The 16887-nt window shown below is 49.9% G+C and overlaps 5 protein-coding genes across 5 annotated transcripts; 1 reads left to right on the forward strand and 4 right to left on the reverse strand.

Annotated features, from left to right (window-relative positions):
* Positions 1-50: 50 nt before the first annotated feature.
* On the reverse strand, positions 51-2352 carry J7337_003958 (uncharacterized protein; the record flags this gene model as incomplete). The annotated part of the gene is made up of 3 exons (XM_044821664.1): positions 51-1702; positions 1761-2228; positions 2313-2352. 3 exons carry the CDS (start codon positions 2350-2352, stop codon positions 51-53), a joined length of 2160 nt encoding a protein of 719 aa, XP_044682997.1.
* A 956-nt stretch (positions 2353-3308) lies between these two features.
* On the forward strand, positions 3309-5722 carry J7337_003959 (uncharacterized protein; the record flags this gene model as incomplete). Its single annotated transcript, XM_044821665.1, has 3 exons — positions 3309-3431; positions 3483-3803; positions 3851-5722. The coding sequence occupies 3 exons, from the start codon at positions 3309-3311 to the stop codon at positions 5720-5722; spliced, it is 2316 nt and encodes a 771-aa protein (XP_044682998.1).
* A 743-nt stretch (positions 5723-6465) lies between these two features.
* Positions 6466-11017, reverse strand: J7337_003960 (uncharacterized protein; the record flags this gene model as incomplete). Its single annotated transcript, XM_044821666.1, has 2 exons — positions 6466-7329; positions 7382-11017. The coding sequence occupies 2 exons, from the start codon at positions 11015-11017 to the stop codon at positions 6466-6468; spliced, it is 4500 nt and encodes a 1499-aa protein (XP_044682999.1).
* A 928-nt stretch (positions 11018-11945) lies between these two features.
* J7337_003961 (uncharacterized protein) lies at positions 11946-13540 on the reverse strand (the record flags this gene model as incomplete). The annotated part of the gene is made up of 2 exons (XM_044821667.1): positions 11946-12916; positions 12991-13540. The coding sequence occupies 2 exons, from the start codon at positions 13538-13540 to the stop codon at positions 11946-11948; spliced, it is 1521 nt and encodes a 506-aa protein (XP_044683000.1).
* Positions 13541-14748: 1208 nt separating this feature from the next.
* Positions 14749-16599, reverse strand: J7337_003962 (uncharacterized protein; the record flags this gene model as incomplete). Its single annotated transcript, XM_044821668.1, has 1 exon — positions 14749-16599. The coding sequence occupies one exon, from the start codon at positions 16597-16599 to the stop codon at positions 14749-14751; it is 1851 nt and encodes a 616-aa protein (XP_044683001.1).
* Positions 16600-16887: the final 288 nt, after the last annotated feature.

Below are 16887 nucleotides of genomic sequence, written 5' to 3' on the forward strand. Positions count from 1 at the left end.
TCAACTTTCTTCATCATTACTTCTTTTCATGCGACTAGCACAGAGGCGGCCTACACCCGGGCGATCCGTCGCTGTCGGACCAGGAAAGGACTAGGCATTTCGTCTCGTTCCGGATCCCAGACAGCGACGGGCTCGTCACCACTTGACTTGCGCTCGATTCCGATGCGGTCTCGGAATGCCCTCTTGGGGCTGACGTTCTCCCCTGTGCTGGGCATCACGATGGCGCTCATGGGACGACCGCCTGCGCGAGCCTGCTGAAGCTCGACGAGGGTTCGGCCTCGAATGTTATTCTTAGCAGCAACCTTGCCCAAAACATCATCGGTGCTGCTGCTGTTCTTCTTGTTATTGAGTGATGAGGCGCGCGTCAAGCCCTGGCTGTTGGCCTCGGACTGGAGGTTTGCTGCTGAGGGAATCTTGCTGAGACGGCGAGTGGGCGACCTCGGAGCCTCAGGTGGAGGCATCTGCTTAGACACGAAGCCCGAGGTTGATGGTTGGGTCTTGAGGCGGTTCATGGGGCACGACTTCTGAGAAGTGAGGACAGGTCGTGTCTTGGAGGTGAAGGGATTCTTCGAAGATTTGATGTTTCGTGTCGGCGATGGGACAACGTCTTCATCTTCAGAATCAGACAAGGTATCACGAGGATGATCCCATCGGGAATCGGCAGAGTTTCGATTGGCGTTGGCGGTAAAGATGTTTGCGTTGGCAGTGGTAGGAGCCTTGGTGTTGCCATTGCGACGAGGAGAAAGAGATAGCGACGCGATAGCGATGGGGCTGGGTGAGTTCATCTCGATATCCATTGGTGTACCAGCGGGGTTACCGACGAACATGGTCTGCGCACGGCTGAAAGGCGTGCGAGCTGTCTTCTTAGTCTCTCGAGGCGCCTCGGGGCTATCGATGGAGTACTCAGTGAGATCTGTTGTCGAGGGGAACTCAACCTCGCTGCCACCAATGGAAGAGTGGGGATAGTCAGACTTGTAATCCGACTTGCCCATCGATGAGGCATACTCATCCTCTCGACTCTCAGGTCTTGAGCCGGAAAATGTTACTGCTTTCTTTTGCAGTTCAGCTTCGACGCGTGCCTGAACCTCGGCTTCGAAGCGACTTTGGAGCTGCTCGATCTCTGCGTTGGCAAGACGGTCAATCTCGAGACGCGCTTTAACCTCCCACTCTCTCCGTAGCGAAGAGTCCAGCTCGTCTCGGATAACGTCCTTCTCTCTCTCCAGATTGGCAAGTCTCTCATTGAGGTCCCTTTCCTTCTTACGTAAAGCATCCTCTCTGAGGCGGAGAGATTTGTTCAGGTCGACAACCTCCTTCTCCTTCCTCATAAGCTTGACCACTGGCAGGTTCAGGAGCTCAGAAGTATCAGGTCTTCGATCAGGGTTCACACGGAGGCAGTCCTTGATAACCTGATAAAGCTCGGGAGAATAAACGTCGGGCAAGGCAGGGAACTTGCCCTCCTTAATCTTCTGCACAAGCTGGAAATGTGTCTTTGCGTTAAAGGGTGGCTCGCGAGCGCAGAGCTCGTAGATGATGCAGCCCAAAGACCAGATATCTGACTTTAGTGTGTACTTCTCTGCGGCACAGATCTCGGGAGACATGTAGAAGGGGGTACCGACATAGGTAGAGGCGAAGTCGTGGGACTTGATCATCTTGGATAGACCGAAGTCTCCAAGCTTGACAGAGTTGTCCTCGCCAAGGAAGACTAAAACACTGTTAGTTTCGAATATCGTAAACAAAGGGATCCACTATCGAGGTCTCACCATTCTCAGGTTTCAAATCTCGGTGTAGAATAGTCATTGTTCCAGCAGGAACCTTGGGTCCGCCAGCAGCGTTTCCCTGTGTCAACCCCAGCACGTTGGCGCCAACCTCTGGAGGATCAACACCGTAGTGACATCGGTAAAGCGCCATGACGAGCTGACTGAAGATACTCCAGACGAAGCTTTCCTGAGCTCGCTGGCCCTTTAGCGCGAGGTCCTTGATAACGCGGCCGAGATCGCCATTCCCGCAGTACTCCATGTAAAGATGCAAGTCCTGGCTAACTTTGAGGTGTTCACGATGGTAATAGGCGACAATGTTTGGGTGGCGCAGATGCGATAGGATCTGGAACTCGGCGTGAAGTTGTTCGCGCTCCTTCTGGGACATGCGTAGATATGAGATTTCTTTGCGGCACATGATGAAGCCGTCTGTCCTGCGACGGACCTTGCGGATAATACCAAAGGAGCCATGGCCTAGAAGAAGACGGTGAGTTAGAGTTGCCGCTCAATTGATATCACGGCGCATCGAGACGAGTGCTGTGAACTCGATAGACTCACCAATCTTCTCCAGCGTTTCGTACTTGTCCTCGGAAGACATGATGAAGTTATTCACGGTGAACAAGCAAACTCAACCCATGCAAACAAGTAAAATCTCGCTAGGCCGTGAAAGTGTGAATGCAGATCAGATGCAATGCGATGAAGGACGCAGAAACAAGAACGAACAGACAGACAAACACAACCTGCTTTGGTTAGTAGTAGTAAGCTTGATGTTTTAAGAGATGGATGAGAGGAGAGAGAGGAAGAGGAGGAAAAAGGAAGAAAGCAAGGTCCAGCTTGAAGTAGCTAAGTGAATGGATCTATTTTGCGTTGTTCGTGCAACTTGTAGCTTAGACCCAAATAATCCCGGCCACTCGTCCCACGGCCTCGGTTCTGATTGGAAGTAAACACTCCATCGTTGCTACCATGGCAACCAAGGTCAAAGCTACCGATAACCGGGGATAGCCCGTGAAGCTCTTATCGATAAGAGGTGACGTCGTTCTCTTTCTGGTCTAGGCACCTAGTCCAACGATAGAAGTCTGTCGAACAAAACAGCCAAGAATAGATCAGATCAGTTAATTAACCATATGCAAGATAAAGTGATCATAATGCAGTGGCTGTATTGCTATTTTAGCAACTCTACATAGTTTAATAACTAAATCTAACCATATTGCTGTGGCTCCAATATTATGCACTTAGGCAATGCTTAAACGCGCCTAATTGAATACAATTTACTGGCACGTGAGCGCGCGATGCGTTTCAACGCGTGGCTGTCATCAGGGCGAATTGCATCCAGAGAATATCAAGACCGCGGGCGGTAACCAAAATTCGGCCGAACTGAGGGCGCGTCTCACTATGCGATGAGTTTATCAAATTTTCAAAGGGCTTAAGCTGATTCACGCTGCCAAAATTGACATCTGCAGAGGCGTTGGCGCACTTGTAGCCCAGCCTCACACACAATCTTCAGCGAGCAGCGCCTTATCCCTTTCATAACCCAGAGAAAGCCTACTCATCACAATGCCACCGGCAATCACATACAATGGAGTCGAAAGTGCCGAGGGCGGTACCATCTTCAAGGACCTCAAGTTTTGGCTGTCACGTCGAGTACCGAGCAGAAAATATTGGACAGAACTCATCACGGTATGTTGATCCTACAGACTAATTCATGCGCTGTCGCTGATTTGAAGATAGCAAAACGGCGGCAAGGTCGTGATGCTGGAAAAACATGCTGATATGCTTATTGCGGACCATCTCATAAAACGAGATGCCCCCCCTGGCTCTTATTCATGGAAGTTTATTAAGGACTCGGTGGAAAACGGGTATATCCAAATCAAGGATAAATACCTCATAGGACGCCATCCAGACGAGCCAAGGCCGGTGGGCAGCAATCAAGCCAAAAAGTCAACGCGAACACCGTTTACTGCTGAGGACGACGCGAAACTTACTAGGTGGGCACTAAACCATCCAACCCAACACAAAGGAAATCAGATATGGTACGAATATGAAAAAATTGTAAGTTTTCACAAACCAGGCCATGCAAATTAAGCTCACATGCGTAGAATCCTCGACACACTGCACAATCTTGGCGTGATCACTGGATCAAAAAACTGCAGCCCCTGGATAGGAAAAAGTTGGAGAGTATGGCAGCCTCTGCGCCTCCAGAAGCCGGCCCTGTTGTGAGCACCACAGAAAAGACTACGGCAGACCACGCTACGAGTGCTAGAATCCCACAGAAGGCTGCTGTTCAAAGGGCCCCTGAACAACGCATGAACAGCCAAGTAGACACCGGCCCCATTCGCAGAGCACCACAACCTCAACCTCCGACAGTGCCATCGCAAGGCCCGAGAGAAGCCAACAAACCTCGGAAATCAATAGAAGACCGCCAAGAACAAGAACAAGAAGAGGAAGAGGAAGAGGAAGAGGAAGAGGAAGAGGAAGAGGAAGAGGAAGAGGAAGAGGAAGAGGAAGAGGAAGAGGAAGAGGAAGAGGAAGAGGAAGAGGAAGAGGAAGAGGAAGAGGAAGAGGAAGAGGAAGCTCTCGCTCTTCTGAGGTACAACTGGTACCAAGATCTTGATGAGTATATCAAAGTTACCGAGAAAGACATCAAGAGAAGTCTTAACATCAATGGAAAGAAGATCGAGTTGTTTGATCTTATGCTAGCTACCCGAGATGCGCCAGTATCACAGGACAGTCAAGTAACCGACTGGTGCAGAGTCGCAGAAAACCTTGGCTTCGTTGAACCAGATCAGCACACCGTCAATGAGTTGCATCTCTGCTATGAAGAGAACCTCGTGGACTTCCTCGACACAATGGAGAGCTTTGAAGTCAACAGTGAGGAACAGAACCCCGAGTCACAGGATCAAGCTCCTGACATAGACCCTGGTCAGGACATCGACTTCGAGGACGGTCAACAGCGCGGTTTACTGCAAAGCCAAGTACCGTCCTCACCCCCAGTCGCCGCGTCAGGTTTGAAACGAACCGCTGGTGAGCCTCCCTTCGCCTCACCGGAGCGCTTTAAGAAAAGACGCTACAGTAAGGACATAGAGATACCATCTACACCGGACGCCGAAGAAGCCCCCAAACTACAGCGTGCCCAAGAAACATCTCCTGGTGCACTAGGAACCTCTCAGTGGCTAGGTTATATTGGTGAAAGCGAAGCTTCGCAACACCTTCCACCCCTTCCCCCGATGCAAGATGAATCACAAGACCTCGGCACGCGGCCAGCATTCAGGCAGGATACCCGTCACCAATCTATGGATGTTTCACTGCCAAATGATGCGGCTTTGGATACTACACCAATACCGTTGCGTCTGAATAAACATCGCCAGCAGAAATCCTCTCGTGAGAGACAGCGAGAATCACATGCACAGCCCACGAGGCGACGTCATGACAGCAGCTTTACAGAACAAATCGCTCCCAGACGAGCTGTTTCCTCTGCGAAACCGAACCCACAACCAAGCAGCCGAACAGCTCGACGGTCTCTTCCGGCCTCTTTCACCTCTTCCCGAGCTATTCCCGATACAAGCCAGCCTCAGAGTTCAGAGAAATCTAACTCTCGAGAAATTCAGAACTGGATCAATCGCTACGAAGCAATGGGCTACCCCCGCCAATTTGTCGTGGAAGCCCTCAAACGTACCACCCTTACACCTGGAAAATTGGCCCTTCTAGTCATGAAGCATCTCAGTGAAGGACGCGATGTGCCTTCTCGCCATGAGGGTATCTGGACAGACCGTGACGATGCGGACTTGGACTTTGCTTCGAGCGTAGACTTCAGCCGTCCTCCCGCTGACGACAGCGAAGACCGTCAACAGCAGCGCGCTCAGGAAGCTCACAACCGGCTTGTTAATAAACATGGCTATCAGAGGTTTAACATGAGAAAGGCTTTTCTCGAGGCCCAAGCAAAAGAAGGTGGCAGCCAGCTTGAAGGATAGAATATCTTCCAGTGGTTTGACGCCCTTGATATGGTTAAATAAGTCGAGAGTTGGGCAGGTGTTTGTTTACTCATAGTGCGAGGGGCGCGGCGTACCTCTTGGTTAAGACGAAATGACATTCTGCATCACTTAATACCCAATTTGAATCTGAAGCCAAGATAGCACCACTAAGTTCTATTTACCAATACCTTGGGTGATATTCGACATCCATGAAGTGGCCATAACATCACGGGGACGACTAGCATTGACCGGATATATTGATAAATGCCCCCAAAACTGCCTATATACTCATTACGTCTCGTTGCGTCCCTCTCATTCATCAAGGCTTTCGCGTACAATGTTGCGCTCCCAACGCCAGAAAATGCAGTTTTTCAGCGACCTTGCCCTTATACCAAATGCGTGAAACACCGCAAACAGTTTCCGTAAATTCCTACGACTTCTCATTCGAACGTAGTGATCAAAATTATTTTCCTCATTCCCAGCGTGTCGCATCTTGCGTTCAATTCACATCGCATTCTTATGCTCCTATTTACATTGAGGTTGTTTAATGGTTCCTCTTCACTTAGTAGCCACACTTCCTTGCCAGGCCCCCAAAGGGACGAGTAAGAGGCCAAAACGATAGCAAGTTTGGTGGCAGCGTGTTATTTGCCAGTAGGCGGGCTGCAAACTGATCCGGACTTGTTGCAATCGGCGGGCTGCTTTAGGATCAGCTAGCAAGACGATGTCTCCTTCGGCTTCGGCTCTTAAGGGGCTGGTGGTGGTGGTGGCTTTCGAATGATCTTGATTTTGGGCCGCTGAGTAGGCGCTGCTGAAGGAGGGGGTGTGCTCATAGCAGGACTCGCAGACTTGGGCTTCGGTGTAGAGTTCGAATCGGTATTTAGCGAGACCTTTCTCTCTGGCGCAGGATGCGGCGATGATGCCGGGCCTCCAGGCAAAGGCCTTCGCGCCGCGTCTCCAGGAAGGGGCTTTCTGGCGGGCTTGGCCGTGATGGAATCTGATCTTGAGTTCAGAGAAGGGGCAGGGCCATCTCTTGGCGCCCCTGAAGGGAGAGATACCCGGCCATTCCCGTTTGGCTTCTTTTCTTTTCTCAGTAAAGGAGCGAGGCGGTTTGGAGCAACCCTCAAGGTGATGATCTTGCTCTTCTTCTTCTTGGGGATACCCGAATCGAATGGCTTATCAACCTTTGCGCGTTTGGGTGCCGGAGTAGGCTGTTCATCCTTCTCGGGTCGAGGGCGCTTGCTACTGGAAGCAGATGAGGGTTCAGGGGGCCAAGATGGTTTGAATCCTGATGAAGAGGTAGCACTTGCTTGCCGAGATAGACCTGGTGATGCAACAATGGTGTCTCTTTCTTGCTTTGGTAGAGTGGGCTTTGGGCTTTGAACAACGGGAGAAGCACTGGCGCTGGGTCGTTGAGGTGGAGGGACACTCGGGCGTTGGGCAGAAGCCGTCTTGTGGGTGTTGATCTTGATAGAAGATGTTTTCTGCAAAGGCGCAGGTCGCTTCTGCTCAATGATGGGGGCAGGCGGAGCGGGAGGCGGAGGCGGAGGTGCTTGTACGATTGGCTCCCGGGGTGTCGTCCTGTAATGAGCTTTGAATTTCACCATCAACTGTCCAAGTTAGCACCAGCAAAGACTTGCTCGTAAATAATATAGCACTTACTCGATTAGAGAGCTGCTGCACAGGCCTCTCAACCTTCCAAGCCTTTGGTAAGGGGAGCGTAATGACCCAATCGCCAGCCTCCTCAAACATCATCGCCGCCAAATCTAGCATGCTTTCCATCTCACCACGACCGAGACTCGGATGATCCAGCGCCTTACGCATCGCAGTGCTGTAGTGTCGTTCGTCGCCTCCGTAGGTTTCATCCATTTCTCTTCGTAAAGCCTTGAGTGCTGCATCCAGATTCTCTTTTCTGGCAAACATTTCTTTTCTCGCCTCAATCTCCTGGGCACTATCTTGCACAAGTAGAAGGTCTCCTTCATCTTCCGGCCGAGGGTCATTCTTAACAACCTTGGCATGCTCTCCGAAAGCAATGGCTGCGAGCCCAGAGGCAGACGCCTCGATGAGTTTGTTCCGCACGTACGGTGACCGGTCGGTGATGAGTGAGTATGTCAATAATGAGAACACTGTCGGATCCAACATAGCCCCCAGGTCAATCAGAGCCTCGAAGGCCTTGATCCGAATCAGATCTCTCGTTCCGTCCAACAGATACTGCCCGAAATCAATGTACCTCTTCGGGATCACTTCCGCCTTCATCAATCGTTGTTTGGCACTAAGACCGGCAATAGTCCAAACGTTCTGGTATGAATGGGTCCACTCATCTCGCCGCAAAACTCTCTCGATTTGCTCTATGGCCCTTTCGAGGAACTGCTTCTCATCCTCATTAGGAATTTTGTTCTGCATCGCAAACCATTCATCCTGTTTGGAAGGGATGAGAGACGTAGCAAGAGCCTCCACAAGAGTAGCGATGTAGAAGTGGTCAGAATACGGGTTGTCCTCATTGTTATTGAAGAGAAGTTGGTCCAAAATGAACTGGCGAGCTTCAAGGGGGCATTTGTAAGTATGGGCATCTCTCACTTGAGCGATGGCTTTGATAATAGCACACTGAACATTGTATTGCTTCTTGTCGGAAAAGTCATTCGGCTTTGGTTGGTTCGTACCTTTGTGGCAGAACATCTCGCTGAAAGCCTTCATCAGTTGTCGAAGGCCAAGCATTGATAGATCCTTGATGTTGGCCTGCCGTGGCAGAGCTTCAGCAGCCATAGTTCGAATACCATGAAAGTAGCGGCGGTCCACAAGCGTTCTGGTAAGAAACCCTGATGCGATGGGGTGCAAAGGACCATGGGTCAGGTAAAGCATAGCATCCTGCTGAGCAACGACATCTCTATCTTGCTGCAGTTGTGACACGTACATGTACGGCTCAAGAGTCCGCTTCATATCGCAAGACCACTCGAAGTCGGCATCTACACGTATCCATTCGTAGGACTCCTGGTCCATCTTTCGTTCAGTTTCGGGATCCCAATCAATCAACTCCCATTGCGCCTGCTCGTCTGGCGTCTGTAGAACATCGCCTAAGCAGTAGAGGAGCGCATCATCCATATTCTCCGCATCCATACTGGCACCAACGTTTTGCTTTTCCTTCATGCGGCGTGTGCGCTTGAGCCGCTTATACTTGGTATTGTATGGAATCTCGAATTTGGTAGACCTTGTGGCATCTTCGCGGATTTCCAGAATATGCTCGTAAGGTGTTCCATCCGCTTCATGGATTCGTACCGTCATCGGTCCAGTGAACAGAGGCTGTACTTCGCCTGGCTTAACACCAGAGCGGCGCTCCTTGACAACACGTAGGAAATCATTCTTGTCTAGCGGTGGCTTCTTGGCTGTCTGGAATTGAATCTGGTTTAGTGTAAGCTCAACACAGAGCCTCTTCTTGTTGAATTTCGCCTTGACATCAAATCGCGGGCATCCTGAACCGTAGACCCACTGGCTCCAAAAACTCTCAAGCCGATACTTTGCCCCCTTCTCACAAGTCGTTCGGAATTTCTCTGTTTCAAGGATAGTAGCCCTGTCAGAAGATTCAATCTGAACCTTGGTCAACAGTTTAGAGAGAATGCGTGTCAATCCGTGTCCTCCTGAAGCCTTAATGAGTCGTTTATCCAGGATGAAGAAAACCACGGGAGCTTTCAAAGTCATAAAGTCCATCTCGAACTCTCCCAAATGCAGGTAAGGGCCGAGATCGTAAAGAGAAGGCCGTTCGATGTCCATCTGAACAAGCTTGTCGGAGAGTGTCTTCATCCGAAATCTGTACTCATTGTTTCCGCAAATTTTCTTCATGAAGAGATCTGTCATGAAATGCGCGATGCCGACGATAAGCCATAGATCATTTCTTGTGTTTGGTATCATGTTGATGCCTATCCACTGGTACGCCAATGTTTGAACCATCTTTCTTGTGACATCGATCTCGGTATCAATAATGTCATCTGGGAAAAGTAATCGATTGCTGACGAAAGCCATGGAGTAAAGGGCCACAGTGTCCTGAATCATATCATCAAGGAAGCAGAGCTTGAAATTGCCGAACGGATATCGAGCAAACGTGAATGTAAAGAAATCAGCTGCCATAGTGATCGCTGCTGCTGTATTCCTTACCCAGTCGGCACGGTGTGGTAGGCAGTATGCGTGAACCTTGAGCGCATTCATACCCAGTTTGACCTCGTCCTCTTCCGTTCTGAACTCGGATGAAAGATCAATATGCTCAAACGGGCCCACTGCAAAACCAAGCTTCTGTACGGACACCTTCTTCTCAGGCTCGAAGGCCATTATCTTTTTGTGATCATCGTCTGGATCTACGGTCTCTTCCATAAGAAAACCTGAGCAGACAACCGACATCTCACGAAGTTTATCTTCCTCAGCAAGGTTATGAATTCGCTCCTGGCCATCAATCTGCATCTTGTCGGGGTTACTACCGTTCTGTTGTGTAGCCAGCGCTTGTTGCAGAGCATCGCCCAAGGTACGGGGGTACTTGATTGATATCCTCCAGTCGCAACGTGATCCGTGGTCATCAATACAAGGGAAAATGCACGAAGCAGTCCCAGGATGTATCGAGCTTCGTGTGTACATGTGTGTAAACCGGTTGTCCAGGGGATCGACGCCGACAAACTGTATCCCATCCCGGGGGTTTGTATGGGAAAATGGGATGGTGATTCTGTACTGCTTGTTGGATCGCTCGTTCGCATCAAGACCTATCATAGACTTCCTGATAATGAGCCTTGGGCGATCCGGCTCGGCCTTACCTCGTAGGTTCACCTTCAGCGATCGATAGACCGGTGTGCACCCCTCGAACTCTCTATTCTCGGCGGGGACATCGTTCTTGCGGCTGCGGAATATCGACTGTGCACGCTTGCGGCGAATATCATGGTGATCGGCCCTCAAACTCCAACTCTTTGGGTGAGTGAGCTTGGCATATGGATCATTGTAGGTTACTGTTGTTCTCCTTCTATGACTCTCGACGATATCACCGTTTGACTCCTTAACATCAGCGATGAAAACGTTCTCGGTATCGATTTCGCAATCTGCAGCGTCCAACACTATGTCCTCGATCTTATCGTTGAATACGACAAGAAAAATGTCGGTCGTTCCATCAATGCGCTTATCGCGAAAATTCACCTCGAGATTGACCTCTTGCTTAATGACGAAGAACTCGAGCACTGATCCATCTTCTGTAGATTCCGTTTCGTCGTCTATGTCGAGTAGAGAGTGATTCACAGGCGCAGGCTCCTGCGGCATGGCGAGTGTAGTCATGTTGACTGGTGGTAGGCAGGGTAAAGGAAACGAAGGCCTGAGGGCCCCTGCAAGCTTTTGTTCACAGACTCAGCATCGATAGAGGTTCCAGCCTGATGCGCAGCGCAAAGAGGCCTTCGGGGTCGCTAGGCGTATTTGTAATCCTATTATTCTCGTCGCGCAGTCTTGTGCTTCTTTCGAGGTGTCGGCGCAATTTGAATGGGGTATGCGGAGTTGGTTCTGCGTGAAGTGAGGAGCGGAAGGGGTAACGTGGGTATTAGAAAAGTTTGACCGTGAATTAGTAAGAAAACGGCCTTATTGTAAAATACAAATACTGCAAAAGCGCAATTCGCACAATTCCGGAAAATGACCGTATATTGACTTCTCGTCGTGAACTTTGCAAAAGGAAGACAGCTCGCGGCGCGTCAGGAAGCTGGCGCACGGACCGCTCCATTTCATGACGGGAGGCTCAGTGCGCGGTACGTACCTTTCTGGGGCATTTCCATCACATCTCCAACTAAGGTATCATTCTGGCCAGGAACAAAGAACAAACAAAAGAATCAAGTTGATAAATCGAGCGATCCACCGCGCTCCCCCATTAAAACAAAGGCATGTTGGCATAGAGTATATCTCTATCATCCATCAGGCATTTATTAACGAACGTCTGTTCATGACCTCTCATCCTTAGTGAGTTGGTTGGACCTCGTTGAGCAACATGTGTCACATGTTATTGGCTTCGCAGCCCAATTTGAATGACAGGCCAAAATTCTAATATAGCATCTCATGAAGGTTCTCGAGTTATACGCACAATCCCAATCAGACAACTGCGATACCATCACCCATACCAGGGCGTCTCAGATCCCTCCCGAAACGCCAACCCATTTAGTACAACCGGCCTACCAATCCTCTTCGCCTGCAATGATATTACAAACAGCCAAACAAGAACTACTCACTGCTTGCTGCGTCTTCGTTCGCGGCGCTGCTGCCTCGCGCGAGCCTTGAGGGTATCTTCACCACGGTATTCCTCCGGCAAATCAAAGTCAACCTCGGGTATCTCAGGCATGGGTAGACCCCATGCCATAATCTTCCTCCCTGTGCGCCTGTGTCGATGCAGAGCGCTGTCACGCTCATATCTCTTGCTGAAGAACGATTTGAACTCCTTGGGTGGTTCTGGCGGCCTTGGAGCCGGTGGTGCTTTCACAGGACGCGGGATTTTTGCTACAGCTGGTTGAGGAGTCGATTTTCGGTTCTTTGAACCTTTGGCATTCTTGGATCTTGCCATGGCCTCCTCTTGCAGTTGCTTTGCTGGTGATTCTGAGTCGCTTGCATCACCATTCTCGCTATCATCGCCAGCTTCATCTTCTTCGACGCTTGAAGAGGTTTCCTCTTCTTCCTTCTCAGCCCGGGCCTTGTCTTTCTCCATCTTCCGTCTCTTCTCTTCCAACACCCAGTTTCGAAACTTGTCAAGGATAGCCTGGCATCCTTTGATGAAATGGTTACGAGCAGGCTCAAACGTCTTCTTCTTCGTCTCTGTCACACCACTGACGCCCATGACTCTTAACCAGTCATGGCCTTGGAGTCCTTCGAGAAGTCGGATAATTTGGTCCCTTTCGTGCTGTGCTCTGCCTTTCTCGGTGTTACGTATTGATCTCTCCAGCCGCTCAGCACGACGATGTATTGGCTGGAATAGTCTATCTGGTAAAGGATCTTCAATGGTCTTGTTCTTCGACTGCGATTCTAGAAAACCTAGATCGACTTGCTGACAATCGAATACATTGTAGAAGAGGGCATCGCCGTATCCTCGTACAGGATATTCAATTGCGGGGTGGTGAGTTTGTGGGATCGCGCGTTGATTTTCTGAAACGGCGCGTCGTGGATCGGAATCAACGATTACGATGGGCGTGTCAACATTGAATAATTCTGCATAGTGTCAGAAAATGATGTATCTGTGCGCAACGTTCAGGTGAACGATGGGGATTTTTTTTGTGACGTACGCTGCTCCTTGGGCTCATTCCCAATCACCTCATCGTATTCAGGAAAATAGGCAGAAAGTTCGCTTTTGAACCTTGTAGCTTCCTGAGAGCGCAGCTTGCGGCCTTGCTCCTGGGTATTAGTATCGCTCGGCTGAGGCTGCAACCGATCGAGTTCATGTTTGATTCCATTGATAACTTTGCTCTGGTGTTTTGTCAGAGTGTGCTCCTGCTTCGGCTTCGATGTCGTGCTGTCGTTCGTAGCAGGAGGGGGTATTGGTGTCGCAGTCGCCACTGTAGGCGTCGCAGAAGGTTTGCGCGTGGGTGGTGCCGCTTTGTTGTTGTCGATATCGGCATCACGGAGTCCGTGAGTGCCCTTTGCGAAGATCTCGACTGTAAATCGCGTTCTTTTCGGTTTGATCGCATCGAAATCGCGATCGTTAGTGTCGAGTGCCCTCTTGTTGCGCCCTCCTCCTCCTCCCTGGGCATGTGCGAATACTCCTGCTGGGGGCGTCAGGTGGTGATGCGGGTGCGGAGCTTCAGCGCGCCGCGAGGAACGGGTGACGGAAGCCATTGGAAGACGACCAAATGCCTGGCATGGTTTCAAGGATGTATTTCTCTCAATCCGCCAGCTCAGTTTGAAGATGGCGTTGTCGATGTGGATGGGGTTTTTCGAACGCGGCTTCGGTGCAACTGGTCTATACTGCACGTTTGCAGTCAGTGGAAGCTTGGCTCCGTCTCGCAGCTGAGCGCACCAAGCCAAGATTTTGAGTACCAGTGTTCTTGCAATTTCAGGGCAATGGCGCCACTGTACCCCCTATATTACACTGAAAATGCAAAGCTATAGGCGTTCACGCACTGGAGCCACCTGTGGCAAATGAGTAGGTTGGTCATGCGCACCTGGGGGGAAAAACCATCCCTCTGGCTTGGGATTCATTGATAGGCTGTCAATCAACCGAACGTCAGTGTCTTGTTCGATGCGATAAATGCCACTGGTTACCTGTGAAGAATTCCCAGCTAAGGTGATAGGAATATTGACTACCAGAGCAGTGGAGGCTCAGAGGAACTTTGGTTTGGAATGATAGCAGTGCGTCTCGGCCGCAAATATGTATCATGGCAGAAAAGTTTATTAACTTCACAAAGTAAAATATTAATAAGCTAAATTCTTCAACTGAAATACTTGTATTCCAACTGAATAGCTTCAAGTGATCGCTTAAGTTATGACTGAATTAACAATTTATGCTTTCGTGTCAGCAGCGAGATTGCTTGAATGCATCTTGGCTTTCGGGTATTGCACCTACTAGATGGTGTAATAGACAATAAGATAATATATATTAGAAAAAGGAGAAACCCCAGAACCTCTGTTCTTAATGATCAAGGATTCATGCAAAATCAAGGCACATACATACCTACTCTTTGGACAGTTATCTTATCATTCTTATTGCCTACTCGGGATACACGTCCTGGTATACATGAACGGCGTTTCTGTGCTTCTCCATGCTCTTATACCTTTGCTTATTGGGTATCGTCGGTTAATCACCCGTGTCGAAGCTCTATTCAGGCCATAAGATATCTAGCAGGCCTAGGATTTTACACAGCTTGGATGAGCTTTTTACAGCAATATCATTTAGTAGCCTTCTAGAACTAGCCGCTACATAAAGAGAGTATTCATGATGTTGGGTATTCGTACTTGATGTCGTGAACCATAATTCGGGAATCGCTCTATACATAAAGGGTATAATATCGTAAAACCAAACACCTCGCCAAGCACCAATTGCCTTACTATACGCGCATCTTCTCGACATCCTCCTTCTTCTCCCTCTTGGCCGCCTGTTTCTCCTCCTTTGTTGGTTTAATGCCAAGCTTCTTCAAGACCTTCTTTACTGGTCTTCCCTCTTGCTTCGCTGCCTCTTCTCGTTGTAAGACTTCCCTCTCCTTCGCGGCACTTTCACTCTTGTCCTTGGCTTCCTCTTCCCTACGCGCCGCCTCCTCTGGGGCTATTATCTTATCTTTCCTGTGTCCCACACGCTGAGCAAAGTCCTTGCCCTTACGCTTCGTCTTAATATATGTTTCTAGCCCTATCAACACCACATAGGACTTCGAGATCGAGACGTGGCTCATATCAACCTCTGACTGCCGCAAGCTCGCAACAAAAGCGCGGAAGTTTGCAGCGGGCGGGCGATAGTGTCCACTCAATGGTGAGAGGGATGATAACCGACCATTCTTTATTTTGATCAAGCCTGCCGACGAGATACGTGAACCCTGGAGGAAAGACGAGTGTTGAAATGCCCCTGAATCTTTGATGCCCACATACATGCGAAAGCTTGTGTCTGCAACGAAGATCCATGTATTCTTCCGGACAGATTTGCGCATTAACTTGTTGAAGATTGTGGACGCCGAAATCTGTGACACTTTGTTCATACCCTGACTGTTGTCAAAGTCAGGGGTCGCATACTTGGCAGCCCGGTCTGCCTCTCGTCGTGACTCGAGGGAAGAATCGGAGCTGGAACTGCTAACGGTTTCGAGGGATCGTGCATCCTCGGGCTGGGCTGCGGCGTTGAAAGCTGGCGTGGAATCGTTCACAGGCACAACACCATGTATGCTGTCCTTGAACTGTTCTGTGGTATCAATGCGCTGGCCATTCTTTGCCCAACAGAGTCGGCCTTCACTATCAACTTCAACAAGGTAGTACTGGCGCTCTTCACGGGACAAATATCGAACTTGTTCCCGCTCAAGTCGATCGCGTGGACAACCATCAACCTCAACGTTGCGGCCTTCACCATAGTCAAGCCAGTAGAAGAAGTTCTCGGCTGTATCTGCTCGCTTCCAAACTTCGTGGTAACGGCAAAGATTGCTTCCGTAACGGTGCTTCTGGTCGACCATCTCGAGGAAGTATCGAATTCCCATCATGCGCGCCTCATGTTTCCGCGCAGCAGTAGCTTTCTCACGTCGCGCTCGCGCAGCAGCTCGTTCTTCGGGGGAGGCATCTTCATCGGAAGACGATTCAGAAGATTCAGAATCTGACAAAAGATCATCATGACCCGCTCGTCGAGCAATGGCGCTTGCCTTCTTCCATTTCTCTCGTGCACTGGCCGACTTGTGTTTCGCAAAACCGTCCGCTTTTGACTTATCAAAAGCTTCGTTATCAGCTTCTGTTTTCGGTCGTGGCAATGTCGCATGTCGAAACTGAGCTTCTCGAATTGCAGTAACCCATCTTGTACTTGCGTCCAAACCAAACCCTTGCATCTCTCTTCTTGCGCGATACCCTCTGAACGTTTTCTGTATAGTGCGCGCAGCTTGCGCCTGCGCCTTGTCGTCCTGACTGACCGTCGACATACTGACGGCTCTAAGGCGCTGACGCTGGGTTTCGCGCGACCAGCGCCTTCGCTCGCGATCTCTGCGCTTTGTTTCTTGTTCGCGTTGCTGTTGAACAATCGCAATTCGTTCGAATTGCTGTGGTGAAGGGGGTACCAGAGAACTCATGTAATCTCTTTTCTTAGTGGTAAAGTGTAAGTCGCCGTTAGTGGTAGAAGCAGAAGATGACGTAGAGCTGCCGGCTGAGAATTTGGAATCGGTACGGTGTTGTGCTGTTGGGCCCAACGGCGATTGTCGCGGGGTCCCCTCCAGTTTCATGCTGATATCGTTTGGGGTCTGCGCTAAAACCGGTAACATCAAACAACGGTTTTCTAGAATATCGAGTTGCGTCATGGTCGTGGGGTTGAACTTGGTTAAGGATGTGGGGTTGGGAGGGAACCAAAATTGGTGATAATGGCGCTTAAATCCTTGGAAAGGGCTGTTAATCACATTGAGAAACAAGAAAGGCTGAACATTGATGAACTCATGACGCTTCAAATCTCTTTAGTTCGGAGCTGGATCTTGTGGCTCTTATAAACATGGTCCTTTACTACTGATGTAGTCAGG

This window comes from Fusarium musae, chromosome 3 (assembly GCF_019915245.1).
Source record: "Fusarium musae strain F31 chromosome 3, whole genome shotgun sequence".
In the NCBI taxonomy this organism is placed as follows: Eukaryota; Fungi; Ascomycota; class Sordariomycetes; order Hypocreales; family Nectriaceae; genus Fusarium; species Fusarium musae.